Source organism: Alternaria novae-zelandiae (assembly GCF_023758075.1).
Source record: "Alternaria novae-zelandiae strain BMP 2774 chromosome Unknown scaffold_4, whole genome shotgun sequence".
Lineage (NCBI taxonomy): Eukaryota > Fungi > Ascomycota > Dothideomycetes > Pleosporales > Pleosporaceae > Alternaria > Alternaria novae-zelandiae.
The window spans coordinates 576,870-590,116 of NW_026056964.1; the positions used below are offsets into that span (position 1 = coordinate 576,870).

Sequence of the window (13,247 nt, forward strand, 5' to 3'; positions counted from 1 at the left end):
CGCCGAGGTCTCATTGTCGGCTTGCCAATGTTTCTCCCAGGTGCCCCTCTTCCAGACAAGGATTCGGAGGATATGCTCCTGCGTTGGGTAGTTCAGAATCGGCGATTCAACCGACATCTGAAGATGAGACGTGATCACACCACTTTCCACGCTCGAGTACCAACAAATTCGGGCACGCGTCAGACGAAGCACAACGTCTCACCCGCTCTTAAGCTTTATCACGACCTCGAACCAGGCTCTTGGATACGCTTCTCTCCCGCTGCAGCCTCTATTGGCTGGCCAGCCGCTCTACGTTGCTGTTGTGTACGCCGTTTTCTGTCAATGCAAACGCGTCCCACGCACAGCAACATCGAGAGACATGCCAGCCATTGCACCATACCTGAGACCCGGCGTTCGGAGGCGGACCGTGCAAACTAGTGTCCGCATACTGTGTGCTGGACAGCCAATCGGGGTGTTTATTTTCAGCCTTACGGCTCATCACACTACCTGAGGATCATGAAAATAGAGGGAATTGCGATGGTCCGGCTCCTCCCCAAATAAAGCGCTGGTGTTCTTCTTTCGGTGTATGCCATGGTGGGACGAGAAAGTTCCCGCTCGATGCAGGCAGATGAGGCGCCGTTTCTTCAGTTTTGCGCACCATCACGGTCTTTCATTTACCACATTTGCACGCAGTTGGCTAATTTCCCTTTTACAGACTCATGGTACGTACCTGTCATTGTGACACCAGCTCACCGCCTATGTCCGATATTATCCTTATAGCACTATGGAAAGGATGCAGACGCCCAGAGCACCCACTATTTACCTGGAAGGCTTCCATGAACTGCCGCCAAACCGACTCTAGCGGATCGACCTCCACGAACAGCTATGTGGATGCTTCGGGAGGAGCCGTCGTAATATATGTCTCCCGCATTCGTATGTACATGGCAAGTACGAAGATCATGGCTACTGTGGATCAGCGTTGCAAATGGCAACGGTTGTCTGCAGCTCGCGCGATCAGAGCAAAGGTCAACGTGCGCCTCCATAGCTACACTAACGCTTCTAAACCGGTTCGAGGGTATGTATGAAGCTGGGAAGGGAACTATAATGGCTACGACAAAGAAAGTCGCGAATCGGTTGAGTTCCGGTGTGGGGATTGATCCAGGTTGAGCAACGTACAGCACCGGGGCCACAGGAGCACAAAGCAAGCGGTGAGCTTGTACGACGTCTTTTGCTTAAGGGCGAGGCTGTCTAGAAAGCACAACTACGATCCATGTGGAGATAAAGCTGGCGAGTGGATGCCTGAGGGAACCTAGTTGTATATCCTTTGAAAGTACCTCGTCTTGTTGGTGTCGACTCTATGCCTGCTTGATCATCCACGTCATTGGAGACACATTCGTAGCCCCATCCGTGGCAAGCCTGATGGTTGCAATATCTTCCATGACGTTTTGGACGCCCAATATACTTGCGCAGAACCTCAACAACGACCAAGCCTATCCAATCGCACACTACAGTGACACAACATTGTCCTTGATTGAGAGCTCTCCACGTCAGAGGCAGACACTCAATATGAATGCTGCGGCCCAATTCTCGACTTTATATCTCCCCACAACGTACTAAAGCCCAATGACATGTTGAGAGGCGGAGTCGGATGCATTGCGTGTACGAAGGCGACTAAGTGCATCGTGCGCGCACCGTTGGCCAGGAAGCAATGTGATGTGGTCGCGTGACAGCGCTGCAGCAGCTTGTAAGACGCCTAGTTGATGCACACGTCTGCATAAAGGCAGATAACGATCTTGTTGCTCCTGCCTGGTCTCCCGCTCCCGTAGCTCCCTTGGTCGTTATTAAGTTATCCAGCCGTCTGCTCGTTGCTGTTCGCGAGTCAGGCACACGTTGCTGGTTGGGGTATCCGCATCGGGTCATTAAAGTGGGGCCGGGCTAAACCCCTCCCGGGCGGATATCTGAGCTAGCATGTCGAACAATTTTGACATGCACGACCGTTACCGGCGTCCTCACCAGCCCTCACCTCAGTTTGCCCACTACGAGAACGTCACTCTCCTCGGCCCGCCCACCATGAGGGGCGCACTCGTCTTTGGCGGGTCTTCGCACCCCAAGCTCGTCGACGGCATCTGCGACAGGCTGGGCACGAAGCCTGGCTCCGCGACGCTGGGCAAGTTCAAGAACGGAGAGACTTCCGTCACCATTCGTATGTTGGCTAGCACTCTCGCCGCCTTCACGTGCTAAGCGTCTCCAGATACCTCGATCCGGAACAAAGATGTCTTCATCGTCCAGAGTGGAAGCGAGAAGTGCGTAGCCCAGCCTTGGTATGCGTCAACGGCTAATGGGTCAGAATCAACGACTCGATCATGGAGCTGCTGATTATGATCTCGGCCTGCAAAGGCGGCTCAGCCAAGTCGGTCACAGGTACTTGGCCTCTGTAAGGCTCGCTGCCAGCTGCTGACATCGCCAGCTGTCATGCCCTACTTCCCATACTCGCGCCAGTCCAAGAAGAAGCAGCACCGCGGGGCCATCACCGCCCGCATGGTCGCAAACCTCCTCCACATCGCTGGTGTGAACCATGTCATGACCATCGACCTCCACGCCTCCCAGATGCAGGGCTTCTTCAAGTGCCCTGTCGACAACCTCGTCGCCGAACCCCTCCTCGCCCGCTGGATACGCGTCAACGTGCCGAATTGGAGGGAAGCCGTCGTTGTTAGCAAGAACCCTGGTGGCACCAAGCGCGTCACGTCTCTGGCGGACGCGTTGAAGCTCAGTTTTGGTATTGTCACAACCGACAGGCGGAGGGCAGGCACGGCGGTGCACTGGAACGAGAGCGCCATGTTCGAGCAGCTCCGACTGGATGGCTCATACGAAACCCCTGACGACCTGGTCGAGGCTGCGCTGGATGCCGACGCTGAGATCACACCCATCTCCAAGATGACGGTAGACTCAAAGGCAGAACCAGGCAAGTCAAGTCTGAAGCGTGTACCGTCAAATCCCCTGCAAAGGCGAGCCAACGGATGGTCAGAGCCGACCGGGAGCCATCCGCTGTCTAAGAGTATGCGCGCAGGCTCTATCATCGAGCCTGAGGTACCGCTGGAGCCCATTCGCACAGATGTCGAGAAGAACAGGGAAGAACCTGAGGAGCAGAGTGCAGATGAAAGCGGCGCCGAAGAATACACTGACGAGGTATGTCCGTGTCGAAGGGTTTATTGAATACAGCTAACGTCTGCAGCGCGCGAGGAACGTCATCCACGGACGACTAGTACAAGGCCATATTGTCGACGATACACATCCTTCTCCCTCAATGTCCGCGACATCGACCAACACCTGGCGCAACCGCCCTCCGTCCGAAGGCGAAAACGACGATATACCCTCGCACATGATGTCCTCTTTCATCTCGACTACCTCCTCCACCCGCAACAGGGACACCGAACATTCACATGCCCTCGGTGGCACATACGACGCCGCTGCATCATCTGAAGATGAGGAAGAGGATCTCAAGAACCCCGAGCTCGAGACCATGGTCACTCTTGTCGGCAACGTCAAGGATCGCCCTGTCTTTATTGTTGACGACATGATGGACAAATCTGCGTCATGGATTGCGGCTGCCGAGACTGTTGTCAAGCGCGGTGGTGCGACAAAGGTCTACTGCTTCGCTACTCATGGTATCTTTGGCGGCGACTGTCTTGAGGAAATGAGCAACTGCGATGTCATCGACAAGATCGTCATCACGAACGCGTTTCCGATCCCCGACCACAAGCTTGCGCAGGCGAGCCCCGACAAGCTGGTGGTCATCAATGTCGACAATCTCCTTGCAGAGGCGATTCGAAGAAACCACCATGGAGAGAGCATGAGCCAGCTTTTCCTCCACTACGACTAGCACACGGGCTCATCAAACACGGGAAAATGATGGTTCTAGGATTTGGGGAAATGGTTAGCAAGGCGTATTGGTACCGACCACATGGCTTTGAAGGTCGACACGGCGTTATGGTCAGGCACCGAAAAGCCTATATTGTGGCATGATTAACGATGAAGAAGATACCTTATCAGGCTTATAGCCACATATGCAGTAAGTTGCAAACATCAAAGACAGTATTGATACCAGACTCGTCATCGACGTTTACTTTCTTTCTCTTCTTTCTCCTTTCTCATGTAATCTCTGTCCGCGCTTGCAGCCAGACGATGTGAAAAACCCGCAGGTGTCAATGGTCTACCTGAACCACAAAAGACAAACACCAACGATGCAGGCCTTGAGCCTGCAGGAGTCCCGTGAAACGATACGGTGTACTCTTAACGGAACGTTGGAAGAGTGAATACCAGCTAGAGCGCTCCTTGAACATGCCTGGCGCCTCACAACATGTGACGTCGGGCGTGAGAGAGCTCTTGTACATATGGTTTGTGATATTCTGACTGCTTATGCGGTTGTTGGATGGGGTAGTTAGTATAGACATGCATCCTCTACTGCCTACAAATCCCAGCTTTAAGCTTCTATCAATACACCATCGTTCTTATATCTGGCTTACAGTCGAGAACACATGCCATTCCATGTGGCTCGCTCTGCATCCACGGTATATACCTGAAACCAACGACCGTACCCCAGACATATAACCCGTTGGCTATTCTCCATATCTAGCCAGGGAACTACCAACAACTCCACATCGTTATTTTTTCCGTTCACCGGACACCGGAATCTTCACCCCACACTAAAGGGTGGTGGCAACCCCACTTGGGGTTCTGCACGTCAAGGACTGGTCTCGTCCTCACCGCTTGTTACACGAGTTGCTTAGTGCGCATCTCCCGCAGCTGCCGCCGCTATCATGGTGTATTCGAGAGTCAAGTGTGGCAAGATCCAGGGTATGGAATGCACTTGTGGAGGGCGGAGTGCGCGACAAGGCCGGTTAAGGTGGGTGTTGGTTACGTAGGTACGGAGAATTGCCTCGTAGGATGCGATGGATCTTGCTGCTGCATGGGCGAGATGGGTGTGGTTTGCCTTGGCATGAGATCTCTGGGCAGGTACTAGTTTTCTTCAATGGCATCATTCTCTGAGAAGAGTTCTGGATTGTACTCGTGTGTAGCTTCTTTTGAACACTTCTGGGCCTGCCACAGTCATGATCATCCATAACCATTAGCAATAGGATAGATCAGCTCTAGCCAGATTTTGACAGCTATACGCGGATTACTGTTGTCTGTCCTAACAACGGCGTATGCACGACACCATGTCTGAGCGTAGTGCTTGCCGTTCGACTCCGGTTGGCCTGCCGTACACGCCATCAGGGCACAAGTCGAGATAAGGCGACCGTTGGACTCGCAAGCTGGATCTGTGCACCCTCCAATGACCATCCCTTCTAGTACACCCCAGTCTTTCGCACACTGACGATCATTGTAAGTTGTAGAATATGCTACACAGAGGTGCAGAGGCGCTGCACGTCTCGGCACAAACCCGGTGGAATAAATGGTTAAACTGCCAGGCAAGCAGTGGTTGAATACAGGAGGCGTGGTAGCGTTATCTCCTGCCTGAATCGTGTAGATGTCAAATTGAGAAGGTCTGGAGCTTTGGAGGCGTGGTGGTGCAGGCAGATATGGAATACATGCGGGCGACTACGTGGATTGTCGCAGGTCGCTTAGTAGGAAAAAACGGAGATAAGGTAGCAGATAGCGTCACCTGAGACCGAAGGAAGCCTCGGAAGATTTTCGACTGTCAGCTCCGCCAGCAGCCCGCGCATCTTTTCTTCATCACACCATGGCGCCAGCGACGACTCCTTCGTTCCTACGCAACCAGGCTATCTTCGGCTTACCCTCACTGAAGACACATACAGGGGCGCGGATCCGCCTGCGGCCTGTCCTCACCCCCGCATGATGCGAGGCACGCGCCTCATCACCGGCTAGATTCCCCAGGAACGTTCATCGAAAAGCAAATTAGTACCACATGGCACTGGCATTGGCGTTGAGTGAGCGCGGCCTTGTTATGCAAGGCCGATTGTGTACTCAGCATGAGCAGAAAAACTGGCCCTATAGCATAACGTGCTTCTGCGACGTGTAGGGGTCGCGTCATCCCCTTACTCCATGCGGCGTTGGCTTGGTCAGAAACATCCCACGAGATCTAACCAGAGAGCATTCTAGCTACACCAACGTGGTGGGTTTTACTAACTCTCGCTCCACTCATCTCAGCATCTAGCGCTTGCGCACCGACTGACTTGTGAGGACCCGCATGTCGTCCGGCTTGCAAAGAGCGGGTATGCATGCTGAGATTTCGTATCCCAGTTTTCTACAGCTATGCACGGCTCTAAGAGGTTGAGCTTGCTTCACGCGCCTCTTCGCGTCGCTTCTATCTCGGATTACTTATTCCTAGTCGGACTGGTCAGGCCTGCTGAGTGCCCTTGGACCGAGGCGCGTCGTCCTTGCCGAAAGGCTATACCTTCCCTTCTTAAGTCCAAAAGAATTCAGTCTGGCTCCATCTGTTTCTCCTTCCGCTACGAATCGCTGGATTCTCCACCCTGCCGCGTCAAACAGCATAACCTTTTGCCAAGTTATCTTGATAGTCGCCCAAGAGGTCGAAAACGTAGAGACTGCCAAGCCAACTTGACCTGTCTCAACATCCCTAAAACCTTTCTGGAACCAAAACACACAGACCTCTCCATCTACGGAGACCCCAGATCCACGAGCAGCCCGTTCCCACTGGCGGACAAGAATTGCCAAGTACATTTGAACCCACAATCAGCCTCAAATTGCGTCGATCATACACGTACCATTGTACACGCAGCTGGACGCTTACGCACGCGAAACAAGTGTCTTCTGCAGTCTTATCAATCCACGGACGAACCGCGCCATCTAAAGCGGAACATCATTAGTGCACCGGACCCATACGATCGCCAGGGTCAATTACAGCTCCACGGCCAAGACCCAGCGCGGAAGCATCTGCAACATCCCGCGCTGCAACCCCAGGCCACCTCTCGATTTTTGGCTCCAGCTCTTTTATGCTAGACGAAGCTAGACACGTTTAAACTACCCACTAGGCAGGATACACCGGAGACTCAAGCGCGTCGGACCTTTACTTTTGGCAGATCATCAAAACGCTCCAGCCAGTTACAGAGGTCACTTGACACACGCGAGCCCCGGCGGAACTTGCTTGGCAGCGCTACCCACGGTACCCACGCACAACACCGAACTTGAGAACTTTCACAATTGATAATCTCTCGGGCAACATATAAGAAGTGCCGACCACCTTCTGTCATCCTCCAGAACACCCACATTACCTCTCCATAAGATAAATATTTCCAACCAACACCATCACCTCCAACCAACGCCTCACCACCCACAAACCAACAACCAACACCCAATCTGGCGCAATGTCTTCCACTAGCTCAACCTACCACATTCCCTTCCCGAAAAACTTTCTCACTGTCAACACTCCCGTCAAGAAGGCAGCCAGCCCCGGTATTCAATCTCCCACCGAGCCCGTCGTGCCTGCTCACGGGTTTCTATCCAACCGCCCCGCGCGCCACCAGTCCATTTCCTCCGTCTCCAGCATCACCAGCAGCGTTGCCGCCCCACCCTCCGAGACTAGTACTATCAGCGCGCCATCTTCTCCCGCCACAAAGGCTGCCGATTCACCAGTCATTGGCCTTAAGATTTTCGCTCCTCTGGCGGTTAACACAAAGCATGCGCTTCCGCCGACCTCTTCCTCGGAGATGAGTGCCGCTGAGAGGCAGAGGCGCATGAGCTTCGAGAAGCACACTTTCTTGTCCAACAAGCACTGAGTGTGTGGACGATTACCTCTATCGGATGGAGTTGCAGGCAGCAACACACCCTATACGCCTTTGACAGCGATTCAGCATCATGGATAAGCGACAGGAGTTCTGGTCGGGCGTTAACGATGTCATGACTTTCCTTTTTTTCTCTCATACAAAAGTCGATATACCACAAAAGATCCCTCACGGCCGTTAAGGGTATGGATGGGGGTGGGCATGGGCAGGCGTTTACTTTTGGGGGGGTTGACTAGCCGCCAGGAACAGGCAGGCAGTACAGTACATTGAACAGTACGAGTCACATCACTATGAATCCAAACATCACAACAACTTGCACTTGCTTCTCATGCTGTTCTTTCGCAATGTGGTATCGTGATCATGTCGAGGGCTACGCATTATTTGAGGTAAAGCGATCTCATGAGAATAGCCGTCTGAATATCCACAAATTTCCCCACACTCACCTTACCTGTACCTACGAGCTCACAACTTGTATCTCGTAATAACCTCTTTTTCCCCCCACCAACCACCCATGTTTTCGCATGTCATTTCCTGAAGCGGACAATACATCACATGTGCAGACTAGCTTGTCAATTTGAGTTTCCGCCCCGCCCCTTCCCCCGCTGACACGACGGACCTTGTGTTCAGTGTATGCAATTATTGATGCACCGTCAAAGTACCTAGGTAGCGTTGCGAAGGGGAGGAGGGAAGGAAGCACGTGAGCGCTTGATTGGTCGAGAGTAATTGGGAACGACCACGTTTAACTATTTGTGATGAGTATTCCTAATGCTGACGAAACTCGCTCCCTTCTCTATGTGAGATGTCAGGCCCTGTATGACTCTAATAGAGAAGTGTATCAAGTTCTCTTAGTTAAACATCGCTATCGCAACAAACGAGAATACCAAGCCAAACATCTTCCCAGCACCGCCAAACAATCACATGATCCCAAACAACCCTCCCCCATCCCTTCCCCAACCAAACTGCCCACTCACACCCCAATCTAGATTAAACCACCGTTGCGCAATGATGGCACCACTTACCAGAACCACACACACCGATTAGCATTTCTTTGTGAACCTTGGAAGCTTACTTCGCTCATTACACTTTTGCACAAATGCGCACGCAACAAAGAAGAGGGCCGCGCGGTTTTCGGCACGTTGCGGCGCGACTATTTCGGGTTATATTGATTACATACAATTGTGATGATGCGGATTTGACGAACAGGGTGTAAGGTTGGTTGGTTTTGTTGCGCGAACGAAGGAAGGGAAGGGAGGATAAAGCCACCAATCAACGTTTGCGAAATCTGAGTTCGGTATCCGGGTGCCTTTTCTATGACTGGGATTTGTTGTTTCAGACGTGAAAGATGGAAGTTGGTGTTGGTAATAAGTGCTTCAGCGCTGAGCGCGTGCATTGTTACTTGAACCAATTCACGAGACTGCGAACTATCGTGGATCATACTAGTTATATGCACTTCAATATCATCTGTATTGGTATTCGAAAATGGTGGCGTACATTATATCTGCGCGAACGCTATATCAGGGGGAGCCATGAAGAAACCGTACCGTCGCACAAGGGCCGTCGTAGTTATGAGTCGATAAAACTGTCGAGAGTTCCTCCTCCGTTATTTGACCATGACGCGAGAGACAGAGAATAAGTAAAAAAGATGTGATCGAATAAGACACAAATAAAAGGCATATCGTAAAAGAGAGACTATATAGCATACAAGTCCTCTCTCCTCGCGGGCGAAACCCCGTACTGACTGGGGAGGGGAATTCGGAATGGGGGTGCGCATTCAACTTTTTTTCCTCTCTGGCCTCTCTCTCCTCCGGCTTATCTCTCTCAGTCCATAGTGACATATTGGGAAAAAGGGAAAAAGAACAGCGAGATTTCGGGGGAGGTAAAAGGGCAACCAAGGTTCAGCAATCGAAGAAATCCGACCCCGCAGAGAGAAGTTATGTTCCGATGAAAACAGGCCCATTATCCAAGACAAGAAGGAAGGAGCAGGTCCCAGGGAATCTTTAAACGCCAAAAACACCAATGCTGCGCTCTTTGTATGATAGCTAGAGGCAATGATATCTCCCAAAGTTCCCGTTTCGTGACCGAGGATGTGCATCATGAATGGCACGATCGGGAGTAATGATCGTAAAGGGCTCGTGTATTATGTAAATGTATGGGTATGGCGGAAGGAGGAAGCTGAGCATGTCGGAGCACTCATAGTTCGTATGCGTGGCCGTCAAGAGTTGGGGTCGGTGCTGCGTAGACGATCATAGTATGCCGGAGTCTTTTAGCGCATTCTGCAGTATTGTTTCCTTGACAGCGGCAAAGACGAGCCGGATGTTGGATGTATCGGTGGCTTGTGTTAGGCTAATAAGGTCAGCATGCGTGAGGGGTTCGTGAGGGGAAGCCTCTTACTGAGGGTATAGGTTCAAGTGTGCTCGGTTGACCTGGTTGAACCTCCACAACAGGTACTTGGCGGCGCGATTGACATCATTCCCACCAGAGTAATCTGGAAAGTAATTGCCAAGTGGAGATCGCGCAAGCTTCGCTTTGAACAGATCGACCTTGTTGAGGAACAGGATAATACTGGTTCTCATGAACCACCGGCTATTGACTACCGAGTCGAAGAGCACTAAGCTCTCCATCATTCGGTTCTGCAGGCACGAGTCAGTGGGAGTCAAGGAGCTCGACGTAATGACATACCTGTGAGCTTTCTTCTAACAGGACTTGATCGTATTCGCTCAATGCCACGCAGAAGATGATTGATGTGACGTTTTCGAAACAGTGTATCCATTTCTTGCGCTCGCTCCGTTGGCCCCCTACGTCGAACATGCTGTTTCATGTTAGCCTGACAACCACAGCACGGTTTGAAGGGGCGCACATACTGTATGCTGAGCTGGCCCATCGTAAATCGTGTTTCGTATATACCGGTGGTCTTGGTACGCGCTCGTAGGACGTCGGATTCGATGGGTACATAATTGGGGTCGGATATCCGTTCTACCTCATCGAAGAAGCTGCAAACGTTAGTAAGAAACGGGGAGATGATGCGCAAACATACTATGGTGCAGAGTCCATGAGGTAGAACTCGCTCGAGTGCTCCAGGACTTTGCCGACGCATGGGTCGCTCCACATGGATGTGATGGCCTGGCCTACCCGTACATCGAGGGGCTTCTCAGGGTCGGGGTCGACTGTGTAGTCGAGCAGGTAGTCGCAGAGTTGGGCGTTGCCTGGCTTCTCGGGGCTAACGTCGAATTGTCGCATGGCGCCAATGAGGGCTTTTGCGCAATCGATGACGTTTTTGTATATGGTCAGGCGGTACATGGCGAGCTCTTCCTGCGTGTAGCCGTTCTGATGTATGATCTTCATCTGCTTGACGATGGTCGACTTTCCGCTCTCTCCGGAGCCTGTAGGGTGTTAATGATTGCGTTGGCACGCAGACAGGCTGGAGCTACTCACCCAACAGCAGGATCTTGCATTCCCGCCGTAACCGTCGCGAGTCTTCCTCGAGCTTGCGGTCAATGGCCTGGCTGCGTTTCTTCTGCTCGACATCGTCGTTGTTGGTGCTCATGCAGATGCCCATAATGCCGGCGTGTGGTGCGGCTCGCGGCCGCGGGCGTTGGGGGGGAGTCGGGCGCGGGATAATGATGGAGCACGAGGCTCAGCGCGTCGCAGAACCGTCGGCGTGGAATGTGTGCGGTGATGCGAGCGAGGCTCTGGTCCGGATGGCGGCGTGACGGCTGGCGCGTTGCTGGAGCTGTGGTGACGCTTGGTCGGCTTAATCCGACACGCAGCTCCGTCAAAGGGGGCCTCGCGAGGTGAGCGGGCGCGGCAGCGTCGTCGCCAGCGTGGACGGCGGCAACAATGGGAGCGGGGTCGGGCTGGCGCGCGAGGACGGGCTGGGGTTTGGAATGCGACGGTGGTGGTGGTGTTGTATGGTTGGTAGGGTCGTCTTGGTGAGCTAGATCGGAGACTCCAGGGCTGCCAGTGGCTCGTGCGGAGGTGCCTTCCCCAGTAAGTTGATGAGGAAGGCGCGGGATCTGGAGAAGGTGCAACCAACAACAACGTCGCCCGGCGCCGACGGAGGGCCTGGGGGTATTGATTGCGGGAGGTGCGCGTGGCAAGAGGCGTGATGCAGATGCGTTGGCCCTTGTTCTCGCAGCGCAGAGCGTGAATCACGGATGGGTGATGGATGTGAAGGCGATGATGGCAGCAGGCGCGATGCTGCTAAGCCTCATCCAATCGTGGATGCTAGGGCAGCGATCAGGGTAAATGGCACGAGCCAAGCAGCGGAACAGGACGCGCTGAAGCGAGGCAGAATGCAATAGTGCTGGCGGATGCTGGCAGTGGGGATGCGCTGCGCTGCGATGCAAGGCAATGGAGGTGTTGGTGCCCTAACAACGCTCGAGGCCGTGTGCTACCTAGGTACGCCGTCGTGCCATGGAGCGTGGCTGCCAGATCCGACGTGCCTCTATCATTGGCAGATTGGCCGTGTGCTTCAAGAGCTCGGCTTACGACCCGCGGCTTTCCAACACTGCCCTCACGGCGGCCCCCTTGATACAACGGCCCCTGCACTACGCGCTGCAGCTGTGCCTCCAAACGTCTATATACAGTACCTGCAGTCTGCACTCTGCGGTGCTACACCTCTGTTGGCTTCACGATGTCTCCCCCGTCCAATCGACCCACGGCCCCGATCAGCTCAGCCCCCAATCTTGGAGGGTCTCAATCTGGAACGCCTCCACGATAGAGTTTACCTCGTCGCCCAGCCAGCGCCAACTCCACCTGAATGACATGCAACGGCGTTTTCAAGTTAGACATGTCCGTGGGGCTGGTCCCCCCAATGTAAAGGCTTCTAATTTAAGCCGGGTACTTTTATCAAATGGCCCTGACTGAAGTTGAATGCGAGCCTCCTGCCACACACTGGTTCTGGTTACTGGTCACTGGCTAGCTGTGAAGGACGCTAGCTGAAAGCTGACCAGCTCCCACCTTTGCGGACAATGGACCTGGGACATGTTTTGATGTCGTGCATTATCATTGTGTCTGTTCGGGAACGTCAAACAGACAGATTCACCAGGGCCACATGTCAGCAATCGCTTGCACGTTTCGTGTGGTAGTGACCCTGTTCCGTGATAGCCGCAGCATACCATTCACACACGGTCGGCGCGAGCCGCAAACGAAGCATTACGCAATGCCATATCAGGGATGCCACGAGGGCTGGCAATCGGCCCTTGAGCCAGGTACCGCCGTGGATAGTGAAAAGTTCAAAGACGTTTGTGTTCTGGCCTGCATCCACGGCACCGCGGCATCACGGCATCGACGTATCAAGACATCCGCGTATCAACGCGTTGACGTATGCGATAGCGCAGCCCGGCGCTGTTCAACGAAGCCGTGTCTCTTATTATGGCCTACCTTCCTCATGATTTGATCAGTAATGGGTAGATATGATATCAGCAGGGAGACCCGGCGCAGGTTCTACACCCAGGGAAGGTCTAGCTGCCCAGACATGATGTCTGCCCGTACCGTGTCAGAACG

The 13,247-nt window shown here is 53.3% G+C and overlaps 3 protein-coding genes across 3 annotated transcripts; 2 read left to right on the plus strand and 1 right to left on the minus strand.

The window, feature by feature from the left end:
* Positions 1–2,049: 2,049 nt before the first annotated feature.
* J4E88_002700 (uncharacterized protein) lies at positions 2,050–3,859 on the plus strand (the record flags this gene model as incomplete). Its single annotated transcript, XM_049396358.1, has 5 exons — positions 2,050–2,182; positions 2,231–2,282; positions 2,327–2,400; positions 2,447–3,165; positions 3,212–3,859. The coding sequence occupies 5 exons, from the start codon at positions 2,050–2,052 to the stop codon at positions 3,857–3,859; spliced, it is 1,626 nt and encodes a 541-aa protein (XP_049257706.1).
* A 3,466-nt stretch (positions 3,860–7,325) lies between these two features.
* Positions 7,326–7,736, plus strand: J4E88_002701 (uncharacterized protein; the record flags this gene model as incomplete). The annotated part of the gene is made up of 1 exon (XM_049396359.1): positions 7,326–7,736. The coding sequence occupies one exon, from the start codon at positions 7,326–7,328 to the stop codon at positions 7,734–7,736; it is 411 nt and encodes a 136-aa protein (XP_049257707.1).
* Positions 7,737–9,985: 2,249 nt separating this feature from the next.
* Positions 9,986–11,298, minus strand: GNA3 (G protein alpha subunit; the record flags this gene model as incomplete). Its single annotated transcript, XM_049396360.1, has 6 exons — positions 9,986–10,085; positions 10,134–10,372; positions 10,422–10,551; positions 10,604–10,732; positions 10,777–11,122; positions 11,175–11,298. The coding sequence occupies 6 exons, from the start codon at positions 11,296–11,298 to the stop codon at positions 9,986–9,988; spliced, it is 1,068 nt and encodes a 355-aa protein (XP_049257708.1).
* Between the last annotated feature and the right edge of the window lie 1,949 nt (positions 11,299–13,247).